Source organism: Triticum urartu, chromosome 3A, assembly GCF_056163025.1.
Source record: "Triticum urartu cultivar PI428250 chromosome 3A, HENAU_Tu73, whole genome shotgun sequence".
NCBI classification, from domain to species: Eukaryota; Viridiplantae; Streptophyta; class Magnoliopsida; order Poales; family Poaceae; genus Triticum; species Triticum urartu.
The window spans coordinates 1,221,904-1,234,548 of record NC_141875.1 but is presented as its reverse complement, the minus strand read 5'-3'; the positions used below and the strand labels follow the sequence as shown (position 1 = coordinate 1,234,548).

At 50.9% G+C, this 12,645-nt stretch overlaps 2 protein-coding genes across 4 annotated transcripts; both read right to left on the bottom strand.

Annotated features, from left to right (window-relative positions):
* Nucleotides 1-599: 599 nt before the first annotated feature.
* Nucleotides 600-8,347, bottom strand: LOC147977511 (uncharacterized). Of its 2 annotated transcripts, XM_087545806.1 has the most exons (4): nucleotides 6,152-8,347; nucleotides 5,940-6,073; nucleotides 5,655-5,861; nucleotides 600-824 (listed from the first exon to the last, which is right to left on the bottom strand). In XM_087545806.1, exons 1-4 carry the CDS (start codon nucleotides 7,600-7,602, stop codon nucleotides 787-789), a joined length of 1,830 nt encoding a protein of 609 aa, XP_087401932.1. In that variant the 5' UTR covers nucleotides 7,603-8,347; the 3' UTR covers nucleotides 600-786. The 2 variants fall into 2 exon arrangements, with proteins under 2 accessions (XP_087401932.1, XP_087401931.1); XM_087545805.1 differs by lacking the exon at nucleotides 600-824 and having other exon boundaries at nucleotides 5,542-5,861.
* LOC125542218 (transcription factor bHLH162) lies at nucleotides 8,344-11,251 on the bottom strand. Of its 2 annotated transcripts, none has more exons than XM_087545807.1 (3): nucleotides 10,852-11,251; nucleotides 9,140-9,548; nucleotides 8,344-8,572 (listed from the first exon to the last, which is right to left on the bottom strand). In XM_087545807.1, exons 1-3 carry the CDS (start codon nucleotides 11,023-11,025, stop codon nucleotides 8,529-8,531), a joined length of 627 nt encoding a protein of 208 aa, XP_087401933.1. In that variant the 5' UTR covers nucleotides 11,026-11,251; the 3' UTR covers nucleotides 8,344-8,528. The 2 variants fall into 2 exon arrangements, with proteins under 2 accessions (XP_087401933.1, XP_048561127.2); XM_048705170.2 differs by having other exon boundaries at nucleotides 9,156-9,548.
* Nucleotides 11,252-12,645: the final 1,394 nt, after the last annotated feature.

Sequence of the window (12,645 nt, the reverse complement as noted above, 5' to 3'; positions counted from 1 at the left end):
GGCCAAAGGTGTGATGTGCATGGAACTCACCATGGGAAGCAAGACTTTGGCCACCACATTCTTCATCGCCGAGGTGCAAGGTAACTATAATGTTATATTAGGCCGCGATTGGCTTCATGCTAACCAATGTGTGCCATCTACCATGCATCAATTCTTAATACAATGGGTTGATGATGAGGTAGAAGTCATTCACGCGGATAATTCGGCTTGTGTTGCTTTGGCCGATACATCGGTGGATTGGAATCATCCGGATGTTACTTGCTTAACAGGGCGTGACCTCTCGGAGTTTGATTTCCTTAGTGCTACGAGGAACGGGTTCATTCCCATCTCTTTAAAGCCGATTGGTGGTAATCGGTTCCAGGTTATGATGTAAACAAGAAGTTAAACATGGCCGATATAGAAATTATCGCCCTAAGCACATAGAATGGCCGATGGAGTGTTGACATCGTCCTTAGGAAAATCATCATGCAAGTTATTTTTCGGCACACAAGTTTGCCGAAAAACAGGGGGGCATGTGTTGACACCAAATTTTGGCACGACCAAGAACTTAATTAAGATGGCCTCAAATAGAGAAGTGCTCAAAGAGAGAAAGTTCCGTATCGTCAAAAGGGAAAACTTTGATATTTGGGCCATAGTCATCCGGTCTCATCTCTAAAGCTGAAGTTGTGTTCGAAGTACTCAGATTTTGTATTCAGAATACTATTTGGCCGATTACGCCCTCAATATGACCTCAGATGAAGGAGTGATCTAAAGGAGTTGTCTTCGCCTCGTCGAGACGATCGATTTTCATATATAAATCATCTCAATCCGAGTTCGTATGCGACCTGTGGAGACAAAATAAGGTCAGAAACAGAAGCTGCAGAGTCATTTCGGACCAACCGAGTTGATTGACTCGGTGAGACCGAGTTGATCCGAAAAATTACAGAAAGTTACAGAAAGTTTGCAACGTTCACACGGTGGGACCGAAAAAAACTAATCGGTGAGACCGAGATTGATCCGGAAATTGCCAAAGATTCCTGTCCGAGTTAGGTTAGGGTTTTTAATGTTTTGGACGGAATTTTTAGTCCTTTTCTTGTACGGGAAGTCCAGCCGCCTTTTATATATGTTGGGGGTGACGGCCGATTGAAATAACACACAATCGAACAAATCTATCTACATCTTTTACCTTTACTTTTCCTTCTCCCTTGTTCTTCTTCTTCCTCGTTCTTCGTTCGTTCTTCTTCATTGTAGGGCGGCGAACCTCGAGGCCCTAGGGGCGATCAGGTCAACCTAGGGCAGCCCATAGCCGCTACGCGCCCTGACGGGGTCCCTCCCGGGTGTGTGGGGTTTCGGGTCCTCAAAAGCGCCCGCCGGATTGTCTTGCGTACCGCGCTTCCGGCAGGTCTCCTTCGACGTGAGCTGCGGTGCATCACCCCCGGCGTCGAGGGTACACGGTGACGTGTTCGTGTGCGAACATAGTTGAACTAATATCGGTTGCTAAAGTTTATCTCAGGTTATTGGTTCTAAGTGCCCGCGATGGAGATGTGCGACGCCCCCCCCCCCCCATTTCAAAAAGGACAAAGGCGTGGTCTTTCATCGCTTCGAAGGTTTAGTTTTGGTTTTCTTCGAGTCGTAGGAAAGACCGCACTATTAAGAGGGGTCTGTGTGGACAAATGTTGTGTGAGAATGCCTTTGTCGGGCCTTACTCTCTTACCCTTCCCACTCGTACCCCCTCATATGGATCTAGTGTGTGTGTGCTGTGGTACTCAGAAAGTTGCAACAGTAAGTTACTGGGTACCCCGTGCGCACGGGGTCTTTTGACCCCCGTGCGCACGGGGTACTGGGTAACTCTCTGGGTACCCCGTGCGCACGGGGTCTTTTGACTCCCGTGCGCATGGGGTACTGCATAACTCTCTGGATACCCCGTGCACACGGGGTCTTTTAACCCCCGTGCGCACGGGGTGGTGCGTTTGTCTCTGGACACCCCGTGCGCACGGGGCTGACTTAGCCCGTGCGCACGGGGTCCAACGAGCAGAAATGCCCACCCTCACACAAACACTATAAAAGGTCCCTTCTTCCTCCTCCAACCCTCAACCCTAATGTCTTGTTGAGCTCCACCATTGCTACACCCCATTTTGCTCAATACTCCCAATCCCTCCACCCAAACTTGTTGAAACTTTGGGGATTGGGAGAGCAATACCCGATCTACAACTTGACCAAAACAAATCGCGTTTCTGTCGGTGTACAAAAAGAGGGGTACACTTTTTGTACCCCTATAACTGTGCACGGGCAGTCTGAGCCACGGGCACCACCACACCAAGCAAGGCAAGGGAGGTGAGCCAGGGTAAGACCGAAGCTCAAGAGAACTAGAACGACGCCAAGGCCAAGACCACGAAGAGCAAAGGGGACGAAGCAGACTCCCCCGGCAAGATCCTTGCCGGGAGACAGTTCTAGCAGCCCCGGCAAGACCCTTGCCGTGGCGACTCGTCCCGCGCCTACGGAGCAAATCACCCTTGAGTCCACTGCCCCCAAAAGGCAAGGATTCGGGAGACATCCCCATGGCGGCATGCAGATCTTTGTGAAGACATTCAAGATCAGATACACACTAAGGAGACAACAACCCTTGGCGGGATCCCAGCCGAGGAAGACCACAAGGCCCCCGGCAAGCGCCTTGCCGGGGATGACAGCAGGGGCCCCGGCAAGGCCCTTGCCGAGGACACCCGCAGGGCCACCATCAGGCCCACGCCGACTAAACCTCCACCACCGCATGCATGCAGCTGCCGACCCAACCAGCTGGGTAGGCACCCGCGTGACGGCATGCAGATCTTCGTGAAGACCCACCACTGCGCCACCTCAGCTGCCTGCCTACCTACATGGCATCGCAGGCGTCGCTGGCCAGGGCGCGTGTCGACACAAGAAGGAGCGACGACGGACTAGACAGGTTTCTCCCCCGTCCCCGATAAAGCAAGGACACCTAAGCAAGACGCATTAAATGTGCCTTGTCATGTGATGCGAAGGATAACCTCGCATTACTGTACCCTTTCCACCTCCTGTGTGCCACTGTGGCAACCCCTTTTTTCTATAAAAGGAGGCCCGAGGCGACCAGAGGGGGGATTCGGCTTTTTGGAGCTCCTCACGCCCCATAGCTAGCTCAAGAACACAGATATACAATACACCAAAGCAGGAGTAGGGCTTTACGCATCCTCGTGGCCCGAACCTGGATAAACGAACCGTGTGCTATCTGTTTGACCCGCTCTTCTCACGACCCCGCGCCCCGCTAACCACAGTAGGGATTCTTGTGATCCCATAGGTGTCGTTCCCACCGACATCTTTGGCGCGCCAGGTAGGGGAACACAGTTGTGAGAATCGGCTTTAGCAGTTAGCCCGGAACTCCTTCATCTTCGTGACCCTTGGAGAAGAAAGGAGGCCAGAAGATCGGCACTCGAGCGATTGCAAACAGAAGCTAAGTTGCACTGAACCCTTATTTATTCTATCCTTTTTATATGAGGTTATCCCCCCCCCCCCGGAGATGTCACGCCTTTGTATGAGAAACCTGCATGCCAGGGGGCTCTCCCACGATCGGCAACGCCCTTGCCCTATTTCGAGTCCGCTCAACGGCTCAAGCGGCTGCGTCGAGAATGGCAGAGTAGCCTTCCGCGATCAACAACGCTCTCAATTCTGACTCGAGTCAAGCTCGACAGTTCGAGTGGCCGCGTTCAGAACGGAAAGGTGGCTCGTCCAGCAGCACGCATACCCAGCAGGCCCATGGGGATCCGTCCCCAAAACGCCGCTAGGGGCTTCCGCGCCAGCGAGCCTACACAATCGACGTAGGGCGCGCATACAAAGAGGAATTGAACGGGGAAATAACGTGCATGAAATTAGAAGTGCTGCAAAGTTATATTACATCACATCATTGCTGCGGTTCTAACTAAAGATGAAATTTGTCTTGGTCGTGAACCTGCAGCGGCGGTGAAGAATGGGATGCCTAATCCCGGCGCTGGCCTTCCACCCTCTTGATTTCGTCGATGCTGCTGATGACGGGCTTGATGCGCTCCTTGAGCACCGTGAGGTCAGTACCATCCGGCAAGCTATCCATCGCGGCATCGAAGTCGAGGTCGGGATTCCAGTACGCCATCTTGGTGAGGACCTTGGTCATGACCCCCCGGCAAAGTCGCCGGGCTTCCCCGGCCAACGTGGCCGCTCGGTTGGAGTGAAGATAAGCCAAGGCTCCAAGGACGCCCTCGAAGAACTGGGTCAGCTTGGTGTTGACGGTCCCGCTGCGCTCAGGGGCGTACCTCACGTTTGGCATCCCCATGGTGGCCAACTGTGAGGTGACCCTGCCGGCGACGTCCTCCAGACGGCTGATCCATCTGTTCTCGCCCGCCACATATTCCTGGTGGGAGGCGGCCTCGTTCGCCTACAGCTGCTTCTCCTCCTCCAGACTCCTGGTCAAGGTCTCCTCCCGAGCCCTGCTCTCCGACAACATATTCTCGAGATCCTCCAGCTTCAGCTTGAGATCTCTCACGGAGTTTTGCGCTTCGAAGAGCTCCCCAGTCCTGCTGATGACCACTCCTTGCGCCTCCGCCAAGGCGCTGTTGAGCGTGCTCTTCTCATTGGACAGCTTGAGGGCCTGCTCCTTCAGCTCGTCCCGCTCCACCTCCAACTCCCTTACTTTGCCGGCATGGGCCAGAGCATGGGCATCGAGCGCCTCCTTGTGCCTCTGCTCCATCTCGCGAGTCTGCCGTGCGACAAGGGCCTCGAGCTCCTCATCCTTGCCACGGACCGCTGCAGCAAGCTTCGCCTCACGCACGGCGAGGCCCTCTTCCTGGGAATCCAGTGCGGCTTGATGCTGGTTCTGGACGGCCTCGGCCGCGGCAGCCAAGTTCACCGCCTTTTCCTGGGCCTTCTCGATGTCAGCCATCTTCATGGTGAGCTCGACATTGCGCTTGGCCAATTCCTCCTGAAAGGCCCTCTGCTCCTCGCAAGTCTGGTGGAACCAGGTCTGCGTCTCAGCAACGTGCGCCTTGAAATCCACCTCCGCCTGGTCCACCGTTGCCGTCCTGGACTTAACCTTGTCCAGACGGACATGGTAGAGCGCCTGGAGTTTTCGGAAGTTGGCCCCCATAGCGCGGAAAAGTTGCTCTTCTGGAGAACCATCACTGCCAACGCCCGGCTCATCGACAACCTCGAGCCCGGTGGCGGCAAGCACCTCGCCGTCAAAGACTTCCCCTTCGGTGGGCGCTCGGGAACTTGACGCCCTTGGGAGATGGACGAAAAGATCGTCGCCCATCTTCAGATATCTGCCGGGGCCCGAGGTTGAGGAGGAGGGAGGCTGATCATCAACCACCTCTTCCTCGGCAGTGGCCTTGCCGGCTTCCCCGGCAAGCCCACCTTTGGCACCCTCGGAAGAAGCCTCGCCGGTCGCCTAGGCGGCCCCCGCAGCGGTGTCCTCGGCAGCATTCTTGGCGGCCTCATCAGCGGCGACCTCGTCAGCATCCCTGGCGGCCTCCTCGGCGACAATCCTATCGGCCTCCGCCGCGGCCTCCTCAGCAATATTCCCAACAACAGTATCCACATCCTCCATACCTATTGAAGGAGGGCCTGGGTAGTAATGGGAGCATTGAAGCCAAGAAAAAGAATAAGGGAAAAACAGAGATGGAGGACAGGCGACTCACCAGTGCCAGGCTGTGAAGCAGAAGTCCCCTCCCCGCCAGCATTCGGCGTCGTGGCAGAGTCACCAGCGCCCAAGTTCCCCTCTTCCTCCATGGCTGTGGGCTCCGTGCTTGATGCCCTTGCCGGGGACGCCCCTCGCGGCGACGTAGTCGATGGGGGTGGTGTGTTGGGGGTAGCCCTCTGCGGCTCCTCCTGCTGCCGCTCCCCTCCTGCAAACCCGACAAGGTCAACACCATAGCATCGAACGCCTACCACACGTGTCGATAAGAGGAGGGTGACAAACTTACGCTGGGGGCTGTGCTGGGGGCTGCTGTCCGGGCTGCTCAGCACCACCAGTGGCGACTTTGAAGCACTGGTCGGGGGCTGGCCGCCCGCCAAGGCCTTGGCCCTCTTCACCCTCTGGGCCAACGTCTTTGCATCCCTGCAAAAGAAAAAATGGATCAAGATAAGTGACTTAATTCAGGGGAATGGAAATGGCAGTAAAGGACGGAGTACTTACTCGTCACCCATCTCCTCTTCCTCCACCACTTTCCTTTTCCTCTTCGGGCTAAGAGGCCCGAGATCAAAAGCGACCTCCGCGTCAACATCCGAGTCGACATCTGCCGGAGGAGGCGAAGACGGCGGGGTTTGTGCGCGCCCAGATGAGGAAGGGGCTGTTGTCTTCTTCTTCTCAGCGGCCTTCGTCAGCCTCTTGGCTGTCGTGGCCCTCGTGTGACGCCCAGACCCCTCCAGGGCCAATTGAGGCCGCATAGCCCTGCCGGGCCGGACCGGCTCGCCGGAGCCAGCCCGCCGTAGGACTCGCCCTCTTCCCCTGGTTGGCGTCGAGCCCGCCGCCACGTCCTCCTCCTCCGACGACTCGTCGGCCGCGTCTTCGACAAGCGGAGCTCCAGTGTCGGCGCTGCTGACCTCCTCGGTGGCCGCCGCCCACCGGGTGAGCTGCTCTTCCTCCGCAGTCGTTGCGGCCTTGTCCTCCACGCCCCCGGCACTGCCGGCCTCCATGGCGAGTTGCGCCTCCCTCGCCCTAGTGGCGATGTAGTCCAGCTCTTCCTGGGTGGTGTCCATGACAAGCCACCGCTCGGCGTCAGCATTGACATGTACCTCAATCAGGGTGTCAAAGAATTGCTGCACATCCGCGTCCTTCGGCTCCTTCCAGCTCGGGACAGGGCCGTGCGCATTACAGTCCGGCATCATGGAAATGATCTCGGACCGACGTGAATTGCTGCACAACGGGACCACCCCCGCTGGCAGCTTGAAAAACGGCCCCTTGAGGGCCTTGCCAACCTTTGCGGCAGCCCTCGCGGCCTTGCCGGTCCGTTCGACCTCGCCATCGCGACCCACATCAAGTTGGAAAAGCCGCTGGCAGAAGTGGGCATGCGCCATCACTGTGAAGTTGTGATCGAGGCCGGGGCGGAGTCGCATAATGTCAGCCGGATTCGTAAAGAGCCAAGCTAGCCTCCCCTTGTTGTGCAACGGGGCGATCCGGCGGCGAATGAAGTCCGCCCCGATCATCTCAAGGGTGAGTCTGGCCTGGGTGAGCCGGAGAATCCTAGTAGTGGCAACAGTGAGCCTCCCGTCTGCGGCGTCGACATCGCTCCAATCGCTGCCACGGACCGGCGGCACTCGGCGGACCTTGCAAAATTCCGGCGGGTCTTCATCCTCAATCCAGCACCACCGGCCACGCCATTCCTCCCACCTCTCCTTCACGGCACCGTCCGGGTACGCCCCCTTGGATCTTGGGATCCAGGTGACGCAACCAGAGACGGCACCTCCCGGCTGGATCCGAGGAAAGAAATAATGGCGGAAGAGCGCCGTGTTGGGCTGCACCCCGGTAAAGCCTTCACAAGATGCGCGAAGAAAGCCATGCACGCCACCGCATTCGGAGTAAAATCCAAGAGGCGAAAGCCGAAGGTGTGCATAATGTCGCAGAAGAAATCGGAGAAAGGGGGACATAACCCGCAAGAAAGATAATCGACGAAAAAGGGATACCGATTTGGAGCAGGATCGGCGCAAGCAGCAGGAATGATGCGTGTCGCCGGGTGTCCTGAATTCTCTCCCCCCGTCTTCGCTCCCGTTAGGGGCCTGAAGGAGGCTCGGAGCTCATGAACATCAACCGTCGAGGGGAAGAAAAAGGCGGACTTCGTCCGGTCCCCCAACAGCGCGCTCTCCGGCGGCTCCACAGTCCCAGCGCCCTTAGCCACCCCCTTGCCCTTGACGGATTTGGGCGCCATGACGGCCAAGAAGTTTAGAGGGCTAAGGAAGGGGGATGGCGAAATTAAGTTAGTATTCATCACCCAGGGTGCAGAATAAGTTATTCTTCACCCGAGTTAATCTTACGATCATTTCATAGTTAAATTACGTTTGGAATTCAAATAGTTACATTTTTATTGATTCACTACGTAAAATTTAACGTAAGAAAATTAAAATATAGGTCATAAGACAAGAAAATTTGCAGTTTATGTGTATTTTAGACTATGTTTTTATGTTTGTAATTTTACATAACATAAAATATTTTTTACGGTGATTATATATTTTCTTACGGTCTCTTTTTGCGTCGGAAATAAGACAAAACTTATGAAACGTAAAATTACGGTGCATTGATAGTAAAATAGAGGGGGGTGAAGAATAACTATTCCTCACCCAGGGTGACGAATAGCGCGAATATATATATATATATATATATATATATATATATATATATATATATATATATATATATATATATATATATAATGAAGGGTGTTTCCATCCCCTTCTTCTAGCAGTTAATAACTAGACATATTTACCAACTTTGGGTTTTTTTCTCTTTCTATATAATTGTGTGATATATATGTATTTTACACAAATTAATTTACTATCATACCAATGCCCTCAGCCGTTCAGAAACACTTGAAACATCTATGCCAATTCTCGAGCTTAAGGCCTACATAAGATAGAGAGACGAAATTAATTGATGTAATTAAATAACTCGTGTTAATTTCATGGAAAAGGTAGATAACAAATAAGTTTAATATTTACATGGAAAGAAGTCCTTCACCATGCAACTAAAATCATTTTCCAGTCACGGTTCATTAATACATAAATACTAGCGGTTGGAGAGGGAGGAAAAGAAAAGAAAGAAACTAATTTTTTTATTGCACATGTGTATGCCTAAGGTCACTTTCAAACTTTTTGGGCTAGCTTTCCCCAATTTTGTCTCTTTCTACATAGAGAGGAATCTACAGTTCCACATTTTGCACAAACTTGTACATGCATCGCTTTCATCTTCCCTTTTGTGCCTTTCACATGTATATATACCATTAATTTACTTCCAATTGTTTGGCTGTTGATTCAGTTTAATGCATACACTAGGAACAAACCTAAAACCCTCCAATAAGTATGGACACATAAACTAAATGGTTATGATCCAAAATGAATATTCGGACTCATGTGTGCTTATACATAAAAAAACATAGGTTATATTTTCTTTTGTAGATATCAAACGCTATACCTATATGTGTACGTACTCGGGAGTTTATGGTGTAGAAGATTTTGTCACCAGCAACGGAGTGATTGGCATTGACGACATCGGCTCCTTCTTCCTCGAGGATTCTGATCACCTCGTGGAGCATTATAGGCCTCTGTGTGCTGCATACCAGCACCACATGCATGCTCGTAACGTCGTGTTGCCGCACCTCCACCACCGGTGCAGACTCCTCCCAATGTTTCTCTCCTTCTGGTGACCCCGCACCGCCTCTCGTGGTAGGGGTGGTGGCTGGTATTGAGGCGCCACTAGCCCCTCTTGTGGCAGCCATTGCTTGCGCAGAGCTCCTCCTATGCCGCAGCTCATCGACCCTCTCCTTGAGCTTCTTGATGTATGACGCAGCCTCGTCTAGGCTGCCTAGCTGGGTCATTGTATCCTATATACCCATTTAAGGTGTACCAATGTTAGGAAATTTTGAGAACAAACTATAAAAAATATCAAATGGACATTAATTTTTGTTGCTAAGATAAGTCATTATCTTTTGATAATGGAAGAGCTATATTTTCCCGTATCTATGCATCGTGAATGCACATAACCACACATAATAGATATTCTGAGTTTGGAAATTATATTATCAAATCATCTCCTGTAAAACTAACCCTGGATTTTCTTCCGACTTTTGACAGAGTCTTTGATAAGCCAATTATTTATCTCTTATTTATGTGTGCCACCTAAATGTTTGCACGTACCTACAAGTCATTCTTGCTTATAACTTGAGATTCACTTATTGTGTGATACTTTCATCCTGCGTACATCCTTCGGTAAAATAACAATGTTTCAACCTTAGTTGGTTCTTAGTCCAGGAGTTAATTTTTCTATTTCTCAAAAATCCTACTGCATACTATCTTCATCGAAGTTGTACTTGCTACCCTGATATATTTTTATCATATTTCTAGCTATCTAGTCCGTCTCACCCCTCATCTCTGAGTTCCAGTTGTGACCCTGATAGTAATTTAAAACAGAGGGATATTTGCTTCCTCTTTGCAATTTGAAATTATCGCGATCGAATTTATTGCAAGATTTGAGGTATGTACTATATCAATTTATTGTTAGCTCGGCCTTTCAAACTTGACACTAGCTTGGTAGTTCCTGGAAACATGGGGCTGTATATTCAGAATATGTCAGAACAATGAACTAGAGGCGAGGTTAACGATTTCTATGTTTCAATGCTAGTATATATGTACACCTGGACGTGAGGTCAAAATAAGGAAGAATGTACCAGTTGATCGGCTAATTTCAGCTGTCCATCTCAACAACAAAAAAAGAATTACGGCTTACAAAATAGAGTAATTAATAGGTCGTAGGTACCTACGTCATCACTGTTTATGAGGAAAGCAACACATCCCAACAGAACTAAACGCCCGGCCGTAAGTAATACTCAATTACTCTGGCCCATCGTATATTTCATGTGTAATGAGAAGGACTGTACTTAATCACTAGTACTATTGGATACTGGTGGATACTGAATTAGTTAGAGTGACAATTTGAAATGCCAATATACTCTGTTTACTAATTATAAGTTGCCGCTAAAAGAATTCAGAGCAACTAAACGTGCTCACCTTCTTCCTTTTTTCTGGCCCAAATGGATTAGCATGTATGGAGAGAAGCAGCTAAGTATCACATTATCCAATTAAAATGGAAACGAATTGTAACAACATATGGGGTGTTTGTGGTCTTACAGGGTTGGCGAAGTGTTCTTTTGGGATGAGGGAAGCGAGCTTGGCGCAGAGCGCCTTCATGTGCTGCCTCCTCTCCCTCTCCGCCTCCTTCCTCTCCACCACCCTTGCCGCCGTCGTGCCGCCGCTCGTCCTTCCCCTGTTCCGGCCAGTCGCCTCATGCGCCCGCACCTCCATCTCGAACTCTCACGCACAAGGAATCCCGGATCTGCTAGCAGCCGGCCGCTCTGGTGGTCTAGGTCGAAATGCAACCAGACTGAGTGTATGACCACAAGCAGGCTGGAGTGGGTGTTTTGTTTTTCTTGGAGCAGCCAGTGGTAGGAGATGAAGAATTCCAAATGATGAGAGGTGGTAGGAGGAATAGAGTGGCGTGGCTTAAACGGGAGGCGCTCGTATGGGTGGTGTGTGCGCGTGAGTACAGATAAGGGCCGGCCGAATGTGAAAAATATGCTACTAGTAGCTACATATATATATATATATATATATATATATATATATATATATATATATATATATATATATATATATATGGACACCGCAGCACAAGAACACTCTAAAGTAATATGAAAATATGTGCATATGAAATATGTGGTTGCACACACATGCATGCGAGAGGGAGCACCAAGAAATATCCACGATTTTTTTAGGGTAGGTACTTTGATTCACAACCAAACTTAACTTACCACCGCACCAAATCTGTGCTGAAGTATATTTGGTTGGGCAAGGTTTCCTTGCTGACAGATTGGTCCCTTTTGTCATTGATTCCAAAAATGTGGTTGTGTATATAAGAGCAACTCCAGCAAATAGGCCCTGGCATCGGCACGACGGCCCAGTTGAAAGCCCAAAATAGCCAGCCACTCATAACCCTAAAATTGGACCCTACTCTGACATGGCAGAAGTTTCATTTGCTTGCCACCCGCAGCATCCGGTCATTCATATATGTTCACCATTGTCCCCTGCGTGCCTGGCTGCCATGCCTCCACCTCCTCACCCCTGGTGATGTTGCAAATTTGCAATGGTGCAGCCCGCCATTGTTCTTCTGTCGTGCCTCCTCGCCCCACGTCTGCTCGGCGCCTTCATATCCCAACCAAGCATCGCCGCCTCCCCATCCTCGAGCCGGCGCCTTCCTGATTCCTACAACAAGGCAGGAGATGACACAAGCGGTGGATCAAGAGAGGAAGGAGAGAAAAATACTAAAATAAAATGGGGGATAGTGTTCATCTGAGTAGAGGAGGGAGTGGATCTCTGGGTTGTCATGTATACATTAGTGGTAGATGGTGTTTTGCATATGTGTTATATGGCATGATCCCGTGTCCGAGCTCTCCCAAGCATGGCTTTCGTAGAGGAAGGAGGCGGGTGGTGGTGGATCTGCTGCTAGGTCTTCAAATAAGCTTGTGAGACAATGAGATTTGGCGGTTTTGGAGGCATCGGTCGACGAGGCCAAGGTGCGCTCATTTTCAACCTACTGGAGTCCATTGTCGTGTTGGAGATGGGTTACGTACGTCTAACCTGGACAACATGTTGCTACTCAGTCATGTGCTTCTTAATGGTGGTTTGCAGGCTGCTCCACAATTGACTTTTTTGGTCTAATGGTAAGCTCGGTGATTCTATACCGGTTATGGCAAGCTCGGGCTAGTGTTGGAGCCTTGCTGATGAGTGTGGGTCACATTGCAATCTTCTTCTCATGTCCAAGGGCTATTATGCGAAGTGCTTGCACGGGTTTGTAGTTTTGCTTTTCGTTTGGGTTTTTCCTCAGCCGTATTGCAATGCGATGTCTATAAAGTTGCTCCGAGTTTT

What these genes read in the sequence shown, in the direction of transcription:
- LOC147977511 (XM_087545805.1), bottom strand. Translation starts at nt 7,602, where the DNA reads ATGTCCCCCTTTCTCCGATTTCTTCTGCGACATTATGCACACCTTCGG. An exon ending in GAAGAGGAGATGGGTGACGA is followed by an intron (nt 6,074 to 6,151) that starts GTAAGTACTCCG and finishes TTTCTTTTGCAG; the next exon opens with GGATGCAAAGACGTTGGCCC. An exon ending in CCCCCAGCACAGCCCCCAGC is followed by an intron (nt 5,862 to 5,939) that starts GTAAGTTTGTCA and finishes TCGGGTTTGCAG; the next exon opens with GAGGGGAGCGGCAGCAGGAG.
- LOC125542218 (XM_048705170.2), bottom strand. Translation starts at nt 11,025, where the DNA reads ATGGAGGTGCGGGCGCATGAGGCGACTGGCCGGAACAGGGGAAGGACG. An exon ending in AAGAACACTTCGCCAACCCT is followed by an intron (nt 9,549 to 10,851) that starts GTAAGACCACAA and finishes ATGGGTATATAG; the next exon opens with GATACAATGACCCAGCTAGG. An exon ending in TCTACACCATAAACTCCCGA is followed by an intron (nt 8,573 to 9,155) that starts GTACGTACACAT and finishes TATCTTATGTAG; the next exon opens with GCCTTAAGCTCGAGAATTGG.